This window comes from Cetorhinus maximus, chromosome 7 (assembly GCF_964194155.1).
Source record: "Cetorhinus maximus chromosome 7, sCetMax3.hap1.1, whole genome shotgun sequence".
NCBI classification, from domain to species: Eukaryota; Metazoa; Chordata; class Chondrichthyes; order Lamniformes; family Cetorhinidae; genus Cetorhinus; species Cetorhinus maximus.
In genome coordinates this window covers 130058551-130078002 of record NC_135885.1, presented here as the reverse complement: position 1 = coordinate 130078002, position 19452 = coordinate 130058551, and the positions used below count along the sequence as shown (strand labels likewise).

At 40.6% G+C, this 19452-nt stretch overlaps 1 protein-coding gene across 1 annotated transcript; it reads right to left on the bottom strand.

Moving 5' to 3' along the window:
* Positions 1-2525: 2525 nt before the first annotated feature.
* spry2 (sprouty RTK signaling antagonist 2) lies at positions 2526-8512 on the bottom strand. The gene is made up of 2 exons (XM_078545937.1): positions 7837-8512; positions 2526-4499 (listed from the first exon to the last, which is right to left on the bottom strand). Exon 2 carries the CDS (start codon positions 4446-4448, stop codon positions 3486-3488), a length of 963 nt encoding a protein of 320 aa, XP_078402063.1. The 5' UTR covers positions 4449-4499; positions 7837-8512; the 3' UTR covers positions 2526-3485.
* Between the last annotated feature and the right edge of the window lie 10940 nt (positions 8513-19452).

Genomic DNA, 19452 nt, shown 5'->3' with positions numbered 1-19452 from the left:
CTGATGTTAATTCAGTTTCATCATCACTGGACATTCGGAACCCCTTAAGTCCTTTTCCCCAGTTAGGTGTGAATAATGCAAATAAACTTCAAAAGCTGTAAATCTGAACCCAAAACACAAAATTGCTGCAACTGCAGAGGAACTCAAGTCAGCACCTATAGAGACATAAAAGAGAGGTTGATGTTTTGTTCAGTTCTCAAAGCAGTTCGGGGGGGATAGTACTACTCAAAACATTAACCTGTATTTTCTCTTTACAGATGCTGACTGACCAGTTGTGTACTTCAGCGTTTTCAATTTCTGCTGCCTAGTAAGGCTGTCAGCTGCTTATGCATAATATCCAATCCTTCCAAATTATTAAAGCAACATTTATTCTAAATTGTAACACTTCTTTACTGAAGAGAAAACTGCAATATTTCAAATTTCTATATACTATACATATATGTATAAACTACAAATGTTAAAGGGGCACTCAGTTGCAACCAATAGATCACCATCAGCTACATATTACTCCAAATGGAAGTCATGTGTTAATTTGAAATCATCACCAAAAGATGAGTACTTCCTGCCACACATTACTACTATACATACTTAAAAGGGGAACATTAGAGTCTTTAAATTCAAAATAACTATCTGACCTGTGCAGCATTGATGCATGTGTTATTCTAGTGGTATTAACACAGTTATCTGAGATTCTTGGAACAGCTTTGTCCAAAGTGTGTTTATTCACTGTTTACTTCAATAGCTTTAATGACCAGCCAATCTACCTATTTAAATAATTTTCCACCATCATAGTGTAACATAAGACCATGTGCCCCACTGTTTGATAATCAGCAAAATGGACAATGATGGCTGTGATTCTAATACCAAGCTCTGATTATTCATTCTCTGTGCTGGAACTATGGTAACAGTGCCTTCAGGAACAGGTCTGAAATGTTTCAGAAATGCTTTCAATGCAGCGCTTTATAGATAAAAACCACTGCCAGAACTTCCACACAAGATTATGCCTAATCTTTCGTTGATGTTACACAGCCAAACACGTGAAAATCACTTTAGTTCAGCCATTACAGCCACAGAGATTAAAATTCAAAGTTACAGTGGAGGCTATTAATTTTTGATACTTGATATTTTTGGTATTTCTACTTCACTAATAGCTTTCACATTAACAAAGACATTCTTTGTGATAGGGGTGTACTGATATTTTAGGAAATGTACTAACCATAGGAAAGCTTCACAAGTTGAAGTGGAGCCAACAGCTGGACTTACTTTAACCATGAAAATATAAACCTCATGATTTTATTTATCTTTTATATAAGTGTAGAAAATATATCATGGCTGGTGGTGAGGTATAACATATCAACACAAGCCAGTCTAATTAGATGTCACGAGTAACAAATAAGGGGCGTTTTAAGGTTCATCTCAAGTGGTGATTTTTTTTTTAAACCACATCTTACTATTGGCTGTGATTTATACTGCAAGATTAACATATTAAAAATTCTAATATATTGAATATGATTATATCATATGCATGGAACTGTGAAGCATATTGTCAGCTATCATATGTGGCATTAAGAAATGTCCAAAGCCTTCTATTAAATTTTTGTGTAAAAATCAAAACATCTCTTCCATAAAGTCAGATAGCAACGACTCCAATTAAAAGTAACAGAATTCTCTCAGTCGTAGTGTCCTCTGATGATTCAGAGCGATGCTGATCCACATAGATTAGGTCCGATTCCTGATCTCAGCTGAGGCAGCATTGAGATCCCAGTGTCTCTGGGCTCTGGTCCATACAAGTAACTGATCAGTCTTCCCACTCCTATTCATTGTTCATGGACCCCTATTGGAAATTGCACCTCATTAAGCAAAGGCAGAATTCAGCTTATCTATGATGTACCCCTACAGTCACCGTCATTTATTGTTCACTAAGCTCGCCAAGGTTAGTCACTTGGGCAAAATACCAGAAGGCTGTTGCTGCCTGTGGAACAGTATCTAGTATAAGTCACCCCCACCTCAGGAAAGGAGTAAGAGGAGAAAAATAAGCAGGGAACATTAAAATAAGAAGGTGGGGGAGGAGCAGGAAGTTGGAAAGATTCTAAAACAGTAGTGAATTTTAATTTATTCCATTTTGATTTGTTGCTGACTTTACAGTTTCAATACCACGTGATTCCTGCCATACTGCTGTTACGGTGTAAGGCTGTCCCAGCCTTCATACACCTCTCATCTAGCCCAAAAACAGTGTGCAGAATTTTCCACATATGACATAAAACTTTCTGCATCACAGAAGTTGGAGCACTGAAAACAAAAAGCCCTATAATCAGGGCGGCTCTTCCTTAATGTAGTAACATACAGACGTATAAAAGGAGATACATGAAAAGCCTTTTAACAGTGGAAATATATTTGAAAACCTGGAGGATGTACAGCTGATCTTACTGAATACTGCACAGAGGATCCCCGTACATCTACCAACAACTTCCTCTGGTACCATGGGAATAAAAAAAAAAGAGCAGAAAAGACAAAGTAGTACACAGTTTGATTTCAAAACGTTAATATATTTTCTATTTTATAGTGAACATATGCATCTGATTTGTATCACCCCCATTTTCAGTAACTATGATGTTCCCATTTTTTTTTTAAAAAAGGGTGAATTTGTAAGATGCCTTTTAAAATAAATATTTTATAAAATAATAGAACTTCAAATAAATATTCTTTACACTAAACAATATGTTGAAAAATTAGAAAATAAAGACTGAATTTATGGTAACTGTACAATATACATGATGTCAGGGAATATCAAGAGTGACATAATGGTGAACTTTGTAAGGTGGAATATAGTCTAAACATATTGATTGACTGATTCACATTTGTCTGAATGTACAACATATTAGTATAATATCTGTAAATCTGCCATTTATATGGCACAATTTTCACAGTCTTAATATTATTGTATATACAAAAATATAACAAATTAACTCTGGCAGCAAAAAAATGAGCAATTTGCTAATTTACATATTCTGCAAGAAGTATTCACATACAATACAGAAAGACCAGGAAGTGTCAATGTGTTACCTGTAGGTCTAGCTTATGCTGTTTCAAAAACAATGGTTATTGAACTCACTGATTGGATGATTTCTAACCTCTTGTGTGTCAGTTGAGAAAGATGGAGAAAAAAAAGGGTCAACAGTCCTGCCAAACTCCAGGGAGTTGCAGTGGCACTATTACACACAAATAGATGAGTATGCCATGCTGGTCAACTAGAAGACAAGCCCAAGCACAATGGGAGATACCCTTTTCCTGTTTTTTTTTTAAGAAAGACCATCTTAATGGCTGTAGATTGTGTAATTTATGTCTCTTAAGGCAGTCAGATAAAAAATATCCAGCATTGTGCTCAGTGCCAGTACTGTAAATGCATTTCTTCTCCCATATTACAAATGTACAGAATAAAAGCATTGAGAACTAACACTGAAAATAATATTATCTTTCCTTATCAGCTAGGAAGGCTTTTCAAGGTTCCGAGGAGGTAAACTAGGAACCTTGCAGCACACTGTATTTGAGTTTTTGCAACGGCAACCAGGACGGTTAATCCTATCGTAGCACCCCTGGCACAACTTAAGGCAGCCCTTGGCAGGCAGGTAACACCACAGGCAAGGCATAAAGAGGGACATAAGGCCCATGGCTGACCACCGGACACAGCAATGCGACTGGGTGCAGGAGCACGGATTATCTGCGCAGCGGTCTTCGTCATCATAGTTTGAGCAGTGGTAAAAGACGCCCTTCACAAAGCAGACACAAGTCCCATACTCCACTGCATTCTGCGCCGAGCAGAGGCACCGCTTGTCGCAGAGCCAATAGGAAGGTAGAGTCCTCGGATAAGTGCATTCCTCACACTTACACTTCCCGCAGTCTTCACATCGGTAGATGTGTTTGCCCAATTCTTCTTTCCCCAGAGGTTTCAGTTCATCAGATTTAAATTCCGATTTGGGCTGTACCCTGATGATCTGATCAGAAACATGGTCCGGAGAGGACGGAGGTCCTAGAAGTCTCTGGTCAGAAGATGTACTGCTTGTACTTGTCCTTGTGCTATTCCGAGAACCACTACTCACAGTGCTAGTTGACCGAGTTAAAGGTGCCCTCGATGAAGAATGCATGTGATGATGCTGAGTGCGGTTGTTAAACCGCTGATGCTCTTGGTCATTATTTAATCCAGACATTCTCTCATTTTTGTGCTGCGAGGGTGGTCGGTGCACAGACTTGCTCCCAGGCCTTGGAGCAACAGTAGGTCCCTCTGTGTACTCATTAGTGGCTCTTATAATTCGGATCTGATCGAGCGACAACACTTGAACCTGCTGTGGCTGTACATCCCTGGGGTCAGGTTCCACGTGTTGCCTTCCACTGTCACGCAGCAACTGTAGCAGGGCTGGAGAACCACTGCCATTTTGAGTTCGCGTATCCATCTATACACTGAAAAGTGATCACCCCGCCAGGCTTAGAACACATCTGAAGTCCTGTGGTAAAACAGGGAGAAAAATATTCAGTATGTTATTTATAAATACTCAGTATTTTATGCAAAAGTGAAATAAAAAAATCATGAAATAATTTCCTCATTATTAGTGCATTACGGTTAAAAATAAGAGACAGACATTTTCATCCTTGCATACAGAAGAGTTGAATGAATAAGGCTGGGCATGTTCTGACATTTATATGTTTTCCCTTCAGCAACTTCATGATTTCTCCCCCCCCCACCTCCCACACCACCCGCCCCCACCACCCCCCCCAACCCCCGCCCCCCCCCCCCCCACCCCCCCCAACCCCCGCCACCCTCCACCCCCTCTTGTGAATAACAAGCACCATTGATTTGCTGGATTTTTGTTTCTTAAAATCATTGACACTCAGTATGAAGACAGGGAAACAGCCAAAACCAGCCAAGGCAATGAGTGCCAAAAAAAATGAGCTGCCTTCCAACTCAAAAAGGTTATTACAAACTTTTCAGCCTGCAGACACTTTCAGAACTTTCAACTGGTCGTTTTTAAGGCATGTATTTTGGGATCAAGTATGAAGTGCTACTATTAAAACTACAAACTTCAGGTGCCATGCACCTTTTCATTTTGATTTTGATAGTTGGAATGCAGAGGCAGTAATAGATAAGATTCTCAATCTGAAGTTCTGCAACAAGATAGCAGTTTGGCTCCTCACTCAGAAGGAACTGACTACAATGTTTTTTCATGCTTAATCCAATTCCAGTATGCAGAATTTGGAACTCTACCAGATCTAATTAAAACCACAACTCCTGTAGAAGAGAACCTTGACAGCAAGCACAAGATTCAGCTCAACATATCTGTATTAGTTTGGATAATTTTTTTTAAATCAAGAGGATACAATCTAGCCTACAACAACAGTGGGAGCAAAGTATGCAATGTTCCTTGTCCTGAGAATCAAAGATTATTGACAAGGAGCACTGGACTTTCACCTTGTAGATTTTAATAATACTTAAAAATTCTACTTTCTCTCTAGCGCCTCCTCCTGGGAACTGCCAAAATGGTTGCTCCAAGCAGTTGGGCTCCAACCTCAGTTATGCCCTTACTACTCCTTTGCCTCACTGCTGACTTCATAATGTTCCTGCAGGCCTCAAACCATATACTGGACTGTGTGAAATCATTTCCATCCATAGAGAATGCCACCACTGCCATTTAGATGGGACAGGTACACTTTCCCAGTTCCTGGCAATAAGAGGGAAACTAGGAGGGGAAAAATTTGCACCCACAACATAGACACAGGGAAAAATACCAAAAGAGGAAACAAAGTTCCCTTTTTTAGGCCCATCAAGTTAAACAAAGGGGGGAATTAAGTATAACTTGTGAGCTAAATGTAACTGCCAAATTCTTTCTGCTACAATCAATAGAGCTGCTGCTTCATTTTCATGGAACGGGCTGCACATTTTGTTGCTTGTTAGCATGGTTATTTCTAGTTCCTAGCAGCCAATGATCTGTTAAAACTACATGTAGCCTCATCCTCTCCATAAGTAAATAATTTGAAATAGGAGCCCTAAAACTTTAGAGGAATAAAAAGTATAAGAAAGACAAACAAAATCCAAATAAAGTTACTTGACAAAATGAGCTGAAAAGGGTGAAATAGCCAAATTAGCTGGAACTGTGAACCTTATCGTGTTAATTGGGACCCTCTGAAATCTGGGCAGGGGGTCTTGGGCTGCCGAAGGAGTTGGCCACGTACTATAAAGCTGGGAAGACTATGGGTACAAATCACATTGCGTCGTTGTTTGCTGAAAGTTAAGATTCCAAATGACTCCATTCAGAAATGGCATATTTTCTGAATGCTGTGCCTTTCTGGTGAAAATATGCAAGTGCTGTTTCAGTTAACAATACCCTTATTTTAAGGATTTGCAGCAGGGAGGAAGAAACAAGTTTAATGCCTTTGAGACTTAACTTGGAGAGACCCATCCCCAAGCAATGCACTCTTATCACACTCATCTTTATCAAAATCTGCCAGCAACGTCAGGGTCGGAACAATATGTATATTGTGGGTGAGGTTTTATGCACGGATCATTCACCATGAAAAGAAAATCGTGACAACTTCCATATGCAACTACTGCAGAGAGGAGGCTGCAAATGGGATTACAATCCACCACTTGCGCCAACTCATTCAGTTCCCTTGACTTGAGGTGAAGTTTTTGCAAAAAAAAATTCTCTTGAAACACGATTTTTTTTTTTGGTTCTGCCCGACTTCCTTCCCTTTTCCTCTTCATAATAAATAACATCAAACACGTGGAAACTTGGAGCAGGACCCGCTCCTTTCCAAACAAGCAACCGGATAAGGGTCTGGTTAAAAGGGGGAGGGAGGGGGTGGGGGAAGAGACTGTGCCGTGGAACCGAGCTCCAGTTCCAGTCCTAAGTGAAACTGCTTGGAGGAGCCTCTTCCCTCTCATACCCAGTGGCTGATGGTGAGGAGGGGGGCAGAAGGGGGCAAGGGAGTGGGGCACAAGGGAGGGTGCTAGAAAAGTGGGGGGGGGGGGGGGGGGGGGGGTGAGACGAGAGGCAGTGTGACAGGGCCGAGTGGTCAGTGCAAAATCCCCACTCCCCCTCTCATCATCACCACCAACGGGCGGAGCATTGCATGTTCAAAACCGCTTCCTAAACCATTTTTTTTTATTACCTTGTTAAAACAGAACACAAGCTCGACTTTTTCCATACACTTGCATCATTACCAAATCCTGGTAAAATGCAGCAAGTCTTTAGGTTTTAACTCTGAGCGCCTTTCCTTCTCCCTCTCTGTGTGCACACACACACACACACACATGCCGTGCCTTCAAAATGTTATGGGAAAAACAAATCTGGAACTCGAAGTGCATTCAATCGCAGTATCCCACCTTGTCAAGATTTGCAGTGCATCCCTTGCTAACATATTCTGACTCTGTCCAGTACAATAGAGCGGAGTTCGGGGCTATCAATTAAGTTTGTGTTTTATTATTTACAAATTTGGTCTTCCCGGGATAAAACAAGTTAAAACGCTCAACAACGCAACCTGCTAATAATGTCACAAATGCGTATTTGTCTGAGATTATATATATATATATGTAAAATAATATGCACATACATATCCTCAAATGCCTTTCACAAGATTGTCCCAATGCTTATTAAAAGATTTGTCTCAATGCTTAGTAAAATATTGCTCCAATACCTTTTAAAACATCTGCAAATGCCTCTTTAAAAGACTGTCCCTCAATTTTTAAAAAGTTCCCCAATGCCGTTTTACCAGTGCACCCGCCCCCACCCCCCCCCAATGCCTTGTCTTCATGCAAGTGAAAAGTTTCGTCTTTTAAAAACTTACCGTGGCCGCGACGCTCCACTAACTCCCCTCCGTTGGTTTATGTCTGCGATACAAGCAACAAAAAAAAAAGCTCCACCAGAGAGAGAGAAAAGAAAAAAAGCCGCCGATCCAAATTCCAGCGAAGATCTGCTCCGGCTATCTGTAAAAGCATCCAACAAGAGGCGGGGGGGGTCGAGGGGAAAGGGTTTGGGAGGGGTGGGTAAGCAACAGGACCTGTCCGATCGCCGATCACAGCAGCAGCAGCAGCAGCAGATCGATCACCAGTTGTTTTTTTTTAAAGGGGGGGGAGACAGAGAGAGAGAGAGAGAGAGAAAGGGAGGGAGGTGGGGGAGAAGGAAAAATCCTTTTTTTTCCTGAATGAAGCCAGCAGAAACAGACACGAGGGCGGACGCGCACACACACGCACTCACACACTCACTCACTCTACTCGGCAATGGGGAGGGGGGAAGGTTGGGGAGGGGGTGGGGGGGGTGGAAATTGTCAAGGTTGCAACTTTGCAGGAGGGAATTCAGGCTCTTGGTCTTCATTCACAAATGGCTCTTTCCTTGCACACGGTTACAGTGTCTTTGCTCCTCCGGCGCCCCGATCCTTCCGACAGATGTGAAGTTTGCAGAGTGCTTTAAAGAAGCAGATTTGCCCGAGCTGCTATTAAGTTTTCTAGAGGTAGCTGATGGGTAAATGGCGTCATCTGCATGGGATCGAATAGAGCATTTGTTGTCCCAGAGGATATATTGCATCCGGTCTCTGCTGATTGGTTCTGGGCTCAAATTCATTAGAGTGAGTGAGTGAGTGAGTGAGAAATGGGGCGGGGGGGGAGGAGAGGGAGAGAATATTCAATGTGTGCCAGGAATAAGAGTCTAGCACTGCTTCAACATGCAGCACAAGAACAGACCTCTTTTAAACTGCAAACTATACATCCGTCTCCAGTTTTTTAACCTACCACTCTGGTTATGTTGAAGCTTTTCGATTTTTTTTTTGCGTCTGAATGTCAGTAACCTGCTCTGGAATCTAGACCAGATCTGAATTTTAATATGCACGGGGTAGAATTTTCCAGTTATCGGCCATAAATTGTTCTTCAGTGCCCTTGCAACTGGTTAACCCTTTAGTGTGAATGCAATTCTGCAGCAGCTCTGCCAGTACTCACCACAGTTAATAAACTGGGCAAACCTTGTGGAGGTCAATTAGTGTGAATCCCTTTTCAAGCCAAGATTTCTGAACTCAAATTTGGTACCCTTGTTTTAAACCACTTGCACTTTACAGAAGCCATGATTGTTTCCTTTGGTAACAAGAACGGTTAGCATTTAATTTGCTTGACTCACAAGGAATAGAGCAAATGGCTTAACAAAAGGCAGATAAAAGGAAGGAAATTCAGGGTTGGGGGAACCAAAGAAATGGTCAAAGAGAATGGGTTTTGGGGAGTTTGAAAAGAGGATAGAATGCAGCAGATAAATGGTTTTGTAAGAAAATTCCAAAGGACAGGTGTATAGTGACTTAAAGGCAACACTCTGGTGGTGGAGTGGCTCGAATGGGAAACAAACAGCAAACTGGGGTCACAAGTCTCTGGATTCTGGAAGGTACATAGATTGATATATGACTGGAAAACATGCAGATAAGGTGGAACAAGGTCAAAGCGATAATTGATGAGGGTGAAGCACTTGACGTAGATTCACTCAAACTTAGGAACAAGTACAATCTGGCAAGAAAATAGAGTTCCCTTGGTCTTAGAGTTTTAAATAAGCTCAAGTTTATATAGGATTGCAAAGACAGCGGTGTTGGACAAGCCAGTGCATAGGGTGACGAATGTATGGGGGTAATTTCATGGCATAAACAGGTCATAGACTAGCATTAAACTAGATGTTTGGTATGACCAACTCAGACTCAAACACAAGAATGATTTGAAGAAGAGCAATTAGATAAGGGGCAATAAATACTGGCCTAGCCAGCAATGCCCACACTCCATGAGCAAATAAAAAAATCTCGCAGATTCAGCCTAAGAGCGCAAATGAGGAGGAAGTTATGGTTGGGACTAGTGGCACTCAGATGCTGCTAGGAGCTGAAAAGGATGGCATTGATTTTTATTGAAGTTGAGCTAGGCATTCTCATATTACAGTAAGACTTTGTCTTCAATTCAACATTCCCTGGCACCCTTAAACATGCCTTACATTCAGCAAACAAAGACACCAACTGATACTTCTTGTATAGTCATCCATAACAGAATAAGATATCCCGAGGTGCTTCTTTGGACCATTATGAAGCAAAATTTGACACTAAGCTATATAAGGTGATATTAAGGTAAATGGCCAAAAGCTTGGTCAAAAGAGGTAGGTTTTAAGGAGTGTCTTAAAGAAAGAAGGAGAGGTAGAGAGACAGAAATGTTTAGGGAGAGAATTCAGGAGCTTCGGGGCGCAGTCAGCTGCAGATCGGACACTAATGGAGGAACAATTAAAATTGGGAATGCTCAAGAGAACAGGAGGAGAGGAGCTCAGGGTTGTGGGGCTCAGAGAGATTACAGAGATGGGGAGGGGTGGGGTCATGGAGAGATTTGAAAACAAGAATGTGGATTTTTAAAACAAGGCATTGCTTGACCAGGAGCCAATCAAGGCCAGTGTACACAAGGATAATTAGAGAATGGGACTTGGTGGAAGTAAGGACATGAACAACAGAATTTTAGGTGATGTCAAGTTTCCAGAGGGCAGAGTGTGGGAGATCAGCCAGGAGTGTATTGGAATAGTCAAGTCTAGAAGTAATAAAACCATGTGTGAAGGTTTCAACAGCAGACAGTGGTGGGGAGAAGCTGAGTGATGTTCCAAGCTGGAAATAGGTGGTCTTAGTGATGGCAGAGATGTGTGGTCAGAAGCTCATCTTAAGGGCAAATATGATGCCAATGTTGCGGACAGTCTGGTCAGCCTCAGACAATAGCCAGGGAGAGGGAATGGAGTTTGTGGCAGGAATCAAAGACAAAGGGCAGAAGTTTGCCCTAGGTTGGCAGACGGGCCCCACCGGCTCGGCAGCGGGCGGGCAGCCGAACTCTGCCGCCATTTTAGGTGGGCGGGCCAATTAAGGCCCGCCCAGCGGCCTGCCCGACAGAAAGCGCTTATGCGCTTCTTGTGGGGGAGGGAGGGATTCCCCATCTGTCAAGGTGCGCTCTTTCATGCATGCGCGCAAAAAAGCGCACTGCCCCTTGAGACTAAGTGCTGTCTCGGAGATTAGTGAAAGTTCTACAAACTTAAATAATTGAAAAATAAAAAAATTATTAACATGTCCCCCTCATGTGACAATGTTACACGAGATGGGACATGTTAATAAATATCACATAAAATTTATTAACATGTTTAAAGCGGACATGAAACCTCATCCCGCCAGTGGATAAGGTTTTATGTTTTTTCTATTGCTCGCTGGGGCTCTTGGCCTGCCCGCCAGCCTTAAGGTTGGATGGGCAGGGCCTTTAATTGGGTTAATTTTCCTGTCAATGGCCTTAATTAGCCATTGATAGGTCGGCGGGTGGACAGCTGATTTCACTGTCCGCCCGCCTTCCTTAATATTTAAATGGACCGGGATGATGTTGGGATCATTTTCCTGTTGGCGAGTGGGCCTCGCCCCCAAATCGCCGACGCGAAATTTCAGGCCAATGTCTTTGGCCTTCCCAATTATTTTAATTGAAAGAAATTTCTGCTTGTGGGGTATTGGATGTCAGACAAGCAGTCTGGTAATTTAGCAACAGCAGAGGAAACAAGTGAGGTAATGGTGAGATGGAACTGTAGGTCATCAGCATACATGTGAAAACTGAAGCTATGTTTTCAGATGATGCCACTGAGGGGCAGCATTTAAATAAGAAATAGGAAGGGACCAGATAGTTCCTTGGGGGATACCAGGGGTAACAGAGCAGGAGTAGGAAGAGAAGTCATTGCAAGTGATCTTCTGGCTACAATTATATAGTTAAGAATGGGACCAGGTGAGTACAGTCCCACCAGGCTGGACAGCCCTGGAGAGGCATGAAGGAGGATGGTGTGGTTAACCATGTCAAAGGCTATAGACAAGAAAGATGAAGAGGGATAGTTTACCTTTGTCACAGTCACATAGGATGTCATTTGTGATTTTAACAGTGAAAAAAAAAACTGACACTTCCATTTTGCAGCTTATGTAATAAGAAATGCATAACCAAGTTACTAATAAATCATTGGAAGCTATTTATCACATATGTAACCATATGGCACACTTATTTCAAAGAAAGAGTTGCTTTCACTTTTATTTTGTTTTGGCTAGGAAAAAGAAACATATGGTTGTAAGCCATTTGTTCAGGTTTTACTAAGGAACTTCCTTCTTTAGCTCTAAGCACTTAAGAAAATGTTGTTTCCTTCGGCTAGGATTATCAATACTCAGTGGAGGACATCCTTAACATGGTAAACCAATTAGGCCAGTTCCCTCCATGGGATGGATCACTGCATGTTAATCATAGTTCATTCACTATTTATCCTAAAAGAAATTGCATTTCCAGAACACATGTGGGCATTTTGTTCTCAACAATTTTAATATAGATTATTATATAATAAATATCAAACTCATTGGTTGTAATACCCATGTATGTGTTAATATGTAACGGGGATCAAGTTATTATGAACATATATACTAATTTAATTAAGGAAGCCATACAAAAAGCCAAATTCCATGGAACCATAGAAAAGTCGTGGTGCAGAAAGAGGCCATTCAACCCATCACATCTGCGCCGGCCAAAAAAGAGAAACTAGCTGTTCATTTTCATCCCTCTTTCCAGGTCCGTAGTCTTGCAGCTTACAGCATTTCAGGTGCAGGTCCAGGTACCTTTTAAATGAGTTGAGCGTTTCAGCCTCAACCACCAATTCAGGCAGTGAATTCCAGACGCCCCAAAAATTTTTCCTCTTGTCCTCTCTAATTCTTCTATAAATCACCTTAAATTCCTAAAATAAATTGAAGGGAAAATAAAATATGTGGCCATATATATGAAGTAAAAAAAAAGTTAAATCAAGGTCAGTTGTTAGAAGCTGAACAACTCATGGCCAGAAATGAAAGGCGATAGACAATTCCACATTAGAGGTTGACCACAACTCATTTATGACTCCATCAATCCTGAGTGAGGTTCACTAGGGGACTGTACTGTTGGCCATCATAAATGTAGCTACACCAATATTAAATGCAACCGATTAGTTTTCTTAATCCCCTGAAATGCAGTCCTCGTAAAAGGATCAAGAACGAGAGGGCACAGATTTAAAGTGATTTGCAAAAGAAGCAAATGTGACATGAGAAAAAAACTTTTTCACACAACGAGTCTACCGGTCTGGAATGCAGTGCCTGGAACTTTGGTGGAGGCAGGTTCAATCGAGGCATTCAAGAGGGCATTAGATGATTATTTGAATGGAAACAATGTGCAAGGGTACAGGGGAAAGGCCGGGCAAAGGCACTAGGTCATTATGCTCACTTGGAGACCCGGTGCAGACACAATGGGCCGAATGGCCTCCTTCTGTGCCATTAAAATTCTGTGATTCTGTGATTGAGTGTGCGAGGATTGTCTGATGTAGTTGTTGGAATCAAAAAATCATTGTTACTTCTTCTGCAGAACACACTGTAAGTATTGCTCAATAAATTGTGAGCATAAAATAAAAAATATTTTATATTTTGAAATTTTTGTGATAGTATGTCACTTCAGCTGCCCATCATCAAATTGACGGACCTACTGTATGTGAATTGGAATGAGAAGCAGTCCTAGGAAGGGATGTACTTGGCTGCCTGAGCTCGTAAGCTGTTCATAATTTGAAACCTGTTGTTGACTGATATTTTTGTTGCATTAATGAATGCACAGCATGCTGTCTGGTCATGTTATTTACACAACATACATTATTGGATATCCCATGTGTAGTTAATGCAATGTACTATTGGATTATGTCAATCAATGTTTGGATCTGGGTTGCCTATTTGTCACAATCTAATCTTTGTTTTGGCTTAATTTTCCCAACTCAGTCAGATGATGCATTTCAATTCAAGACAAAAAATAATTTCCTTGTGATTCACTACATTTGAATAATTCCATATTTATGCTGAGATCTAAACCATTTAAATCTCTGTGGACTAATTTAGTGGGACTGGTTATTTATTCCAGTGAGCAGCTTTGTTAAATATTTGCAAATAAAAATAATGAACTTCTCTGCTTGTATACTACAGATGTGCACAAATTAGACATTGTATGCAAATTCGGAATTTAAAATAAATCCTATTCCTGGGAAATGATGAGCAGGAAAAGTAAGATGTAAATCAGAGGCATTGGTATAGAGGTTTTAAACATTAATGAAGAGTATGACATTTGAATAGTTAGGTCACCAATTGGTCCTTGGCTACTTTATACTATACCATGGAATACAGTTGTCCACAATTTGAAGATTAAAAATACTAGAAGAGATTATGAAAATTATGAAATAATTTGACAGGATGGCTTCAGAAAGAATGTTTCCTCTTGTGGGGAAAAGCATAACTAGAAGCCATCAATATAAAACAGTCACTAAGAAATCTAATAGGGAATTCAGAAGGAACATTTTTGCCCAAAAACTGGTAAGAATGTGAAACTCGCTACCACAGGGAGTGGTTGAAGTGAATAATATGGATCAATTTAAGGGGAAGCTAGACAAGCATTTGAAGGAGAAGGAAATTTAGATGAGAAAAGATGGGAGGAGGCTTAAGTGGAGCATTAACAGTGGCTTGGACTGGTTGGACCAAATGGCCTATTTCAGTGCCGTACATCCTATGTAACCCTATGTAATTTAATGATGTCAAAAGTAAAGCCGCTTCTTTTTCTGTGGATGGATGGTATGAAATGAGAAGTAGATCAGAGTCACATACAGCTTGAAGATCTCTCCTGTAACTTCCACTGGTTTACTTCCTTCAGGAAACCTTTGACAGGGGCTCCCTAATGGTTCAGTTAGCTAACAAATTACCTGGAAGACAGAGCTGGAAGATTCCAAGCTTGCTCCTTGGCCTAAGCTGAGGCAATAGATTTCATTTGGCACGACAAAATCCTGGAACTCCCTCTCTAACAGCACTGCGGGTGTACCTACACCACAGGGACTGCAGCAGTTCAAGAAGGCAGCTCACCACCACCTTCTCGAGGGCATTTAAGGATGGGCAATAAATGCTAGCCTGGCCAGCAATGCCCACATCCCAATGAATAAAAAAAAACAGAGGGGATAATTCCAATGACTTGAGTGTCCCTGTAAGGTCATGGGTTACTATCCCGATCCCATTGGAAAGTATGTCTTCAAGAATGTCAGATAAGGAAAGTTGCAAGCTTTGCTGAGATGCTTCCTGATGACCAAATGACCAGGCAATATGACTTACCAAATACATGGCACCTTAGGTGGCAACACTCAAAGAAATACACTCATAAGCAGGAGTTATTGAATTAAAATGAAGTGGGAAATAAAAGAAGAAAACCATTGGTTCTTCTAATAAAGGAATCAGAAGTTCAAAGATGTTTGCACTTACCTTTATAGAATTGTGCTCTGATTTGCATTTCCAAGATGACGTGAATTTTAATATGCCTGAATTCTGGCACTCACGATGAGAAGTTCCCGAATATACATCAGTGAAGTAGCAATCCATTTTGATGTGAAAGATGCTTTTGTTTCTCAGAAATAAATTGTTACTTCTACAAAGTAATTTCCCAAGCAGCTTATAGAAATAGACCAAAATGCTTTAGAGGGGACAACCTGTGAAAATTTAGAACTATTATCTTCATGTTGGACAGTATTAGTCCTCATTTTAAATCAAAGTTTATGCGGCTGCGTAAGATCCATCAAAGACAGTAATTTCCAGATTGAACACGAATTAGAACATAATACATATTTGTCTCTTCTGTCAGATTGATATATTTTTTCTTATTCCAAAAACAATTACAAAAAACTGCATTCCTAGATATTGGCATTGACATGCTTATGCCATGTGTACACAGGTAAAATTACATTTACATGAATGTGGAAACTAATGACTAAGTAAAACCACAATAAACAGACTCAAGCTTTATTCCTGGAAGTAACGATGTGTGGGGCTTTTAGGTCAGCCTGAAAGTGAATTGGATGTGTGACAACTTGCATTGTGTAGGTCTGGTACTATTCTATGTATTACATCGTTCACAATTTTAAAAACCTCAATTCAATCTCCTCCTAGCCTTCTCTGTTGTAATGGAAATAGTCCTACTATCACAGGTCTCTCATGACAGCACTTTCCTTTCCTTGGCATAGCCCTGTTCTTTGTTTATGGTTGTATCTATAATGGGGTGTTCAACACTGTACACAGTACTTTAATTGAAGCCTAACCAATGTGTTGCATAAATTCATAATTCCTCACTTTTATATTCTATAGCCATAATATTAAAACCCAAATCCTATCCTTTAAGACTTCATCTACCTGCACTTGCACTTTTAGGGAATTATTTGAACCCCTAGATTTCTCTGATCATCGACACTTTTCAGTGCCTTTCAGTATGTGTGTACTCTCATTTCATGTTTGTCCTCCAAAAATGTATTACATCACAATTAACAACTTTGAATTGTAACTGCCTCAGACAGATCATTTCGGTACCTTGTTAACGTCTTTCCAAAGTTTTTTTTTACTTCTTGTTTGCCAAAACTCTTACTTTTCTATCACCAGTAAATTTTGAGATGTTATTCCCTGATTCTATGGTCTAAATCATGTATACATGCCAAGAACAAAAACAGATGACAGCTGAGGTCCAAGTCTTCCAAACTTTTTCCAATACCAGCAGCATCTATTTTACCCTGACGCTTCGGATAAATTTAAATTTAGGCAATAATGCAAAAATGGGTGACGTCAGATCAATAAAGACAAAAATCAGAAGCCGTGGCCAATCTGGCTAAACTAGCGGTTACAGTTAACATGACCTCCTTTGTTCCCTGTCTGTAAGCCAACTTTCAATCCATGCTGCTACACTTCATCTTAAAATGTGCATCTGATTTTTTTTCTAACATGCCTCTTCTGTTATATGCCTTCTATTAATCCATATATCTACATTTTCTTTATCAGCCCAATTGATTACTTCTTCAAAAAACTCTATTAAATTTGGGGCAAATGCAACTTGTCCTTCAATGCATGCTGCCAGGCCTTAACTAATTGTGCATTTTTAAATGTTTGCTGATTTTCCCTCAATTTATGAATTCTAAGGCAGGGAGCGGGTTTGGGTGGTGGTTGAGGTTTTCCTGCTTGTTTGCAATATGTTTGACGGAAGAGCATATAAACTTGGACTTTCCAATTCTGCAGAGCTTGCGCTGAACTTGTGGTGGGTGAATGGATGACACCCTGTGCAAAAGGCTTATCAGCTATTCACAACTGACAGAGACTGACTGGTCTATAGTTACTTAAGAGGCAACATTTCCTCAGGGCTCTCCCTTTCCATCACTGTAGCTTCAGTGGAAGCCTAATTTGCACAAGGAAATTCCCAACACACGTTGTTTTGAGAATAGAATTCAATATTAACAGTTACGATCAATTTCAGAAATCAAGAATTTATAGACAATCCACGATTATCATACAGATTTTCAGTGAACCGTATTTCTCTAATTATAGTTGATAATTTGATCAAAAATATCGCAAACATTACCAAGGTCACTCCTTTATGGCTAGGAGCCTCCATTATAGTTAGATGATGTAATCAAACAATTTGCAACCGAAATTGGATACCGCTGCACTCGTTTTAACAGGCCATAAAATAGAAACCTAAGGGTCCACTGCGGTGGATGGCATGAACACAGTCATCCTGTGCCCGCCATATTGGATCGGGCTGTGCAGCCGAAACCCAGTGTGCTGGCCTGTAATTTCATTAGGCTCTTTGCACATGTCAATCAACGGCTTAAGGCCTACTAGTCTTCTCCTGGTGAAATTGATTTTTGAATGACTGCAGTCAGTTTTTTTTCAGGCATTCTGTGGTCCTTAATGAAACAAATGGTTGCTGCCCAAAAGGTAATTTTGAAATTTATTTACTTAATTTTATGGTGGAGCCAGAAGGAGCAGGAGTGTGGAATCAAATCCCAGTGAAGGCTCTCTGCAATTTTTAGCTCTATTCTTTTGTTCATCACTTTTTTTAACTGTACTGTAACACTTAGTGAAACCAAAAGAGAAAGAAAAATGTCATGAGGACCCTTTGACAGCAACATGTTTTCAAATATTGAATTGTTTGCACACTTTGTCCATGTAGACTTTACAATGCAAAATTTTTATTTATTAAATGTTTTCCCGTTTTTTAATGCTTTTGCAAAATATCCTACCCATTTGCCTCTATTGACAAACCTTGAAGCGCAAGAGGGAAGGAGAAGTACACCTTGCTTCAGGCAGCTGAACGTTACCTTATCGTTTTTTTACTTACCCGGTGGGGCGGGGAGGTGAGCCCCGAGGGGCTCTCGCTTCTGGTCGGAAGCGCCCGGGCGGAACTGTGTTCCTCTCCGCAGATGCTGTCAGACCTGCTGAGTTTTTCCAGGTATTTTTGTCTTTGTTCTGAGTGTGTAGTCTGGGTCCTATTGTTTTCAATAGCAGAAAGGCTGAACTAATAGAAACCAACTCCAAGTATTGTATTGAGTGAAACCATTCCCTTTTAAAAATAAACAAACTTCAACATTCACAAATCATTTGCCTTGCTACAATTATTCCAAAGCATTCTTGTGTTAAAATATTAGCTCAGAAGTAAATTTTAAGTGTAATCGCAGAAAGATCACGCTTCTTTTGGTCCCAGGGTGCATTCACGCACCATTTTTGGCATCGCAGTGAAGCAGTTCCCAATTTGCCATGATGCTGCAGATGATGTGCGAACATGTTTGATGTCAGATCAAATTAATCTGCACACCCCGATGTTGAATCCTGATGATTTGTGACCTTCAACTACAGATCACTGTGAAAAGGCACACCTCGGGCTCAGGTCCAAAAAGGCAAAGTTGAGCAGGGCTAGCGAGGGTAGAAAAAAGAAATTAGACCTAAAATCTTTCCTCAATTGATTGTCCCTCCTGGGGATAATGGTAAATGTGGTTTTATTGGCTTCAAAATTAATAAAGATGAGTTGTGCACGTGCATTGTGTTGTCATGATGCAGGCTTTATGATGTGATTCTGCTATCTTAAAAGCCTGAGAGTAGGGTTGTGGGTGGGGGAGGGACATGCACAGTTTGAGCGTCTAAACCCGAAACAAGCTTGCGAACAATTTATTCCCAATTCACTTGCTGGAATGTGAATTCCCATTAATCTACATGAACCAATCCTCAACGCCAAGCCCTTCTTGATTAATAATAATCCGATACAAAACTTCCTAATCTTTGAAAATCACTTGAAACATTTATTTATACAAATTAGTCAAATGTATTTTGTTAGACCTGAGTAATGATGCAATTTAAAGTACTGGCTCAGTTCATAGCACCCTCGCCTTTGAATCAGAGGGTTGTGGGTTCATGTCCCACTCCCGGAAACCAAGAACTGTGATTGTACTCGAAAGAAGTTGCAATCTGTGACTGTTGGTAACTCGAAAGAGTTTAAAGTACTTTTTACTTGTTCTTAAAATGCATTTGATCTCTCAGTTAATCAGAGGGCCAAAATAGTCT

Bases quoted from the DNA above. Each gene is read 5' to 3' on its own strand.
- spry2 (XM_078545937.1), bottom strand. From the start codon at position 4,448: ATGGATACGCGAACTCAAAATGGCAGTGGTTCTCCAGCCCTGCTACAG.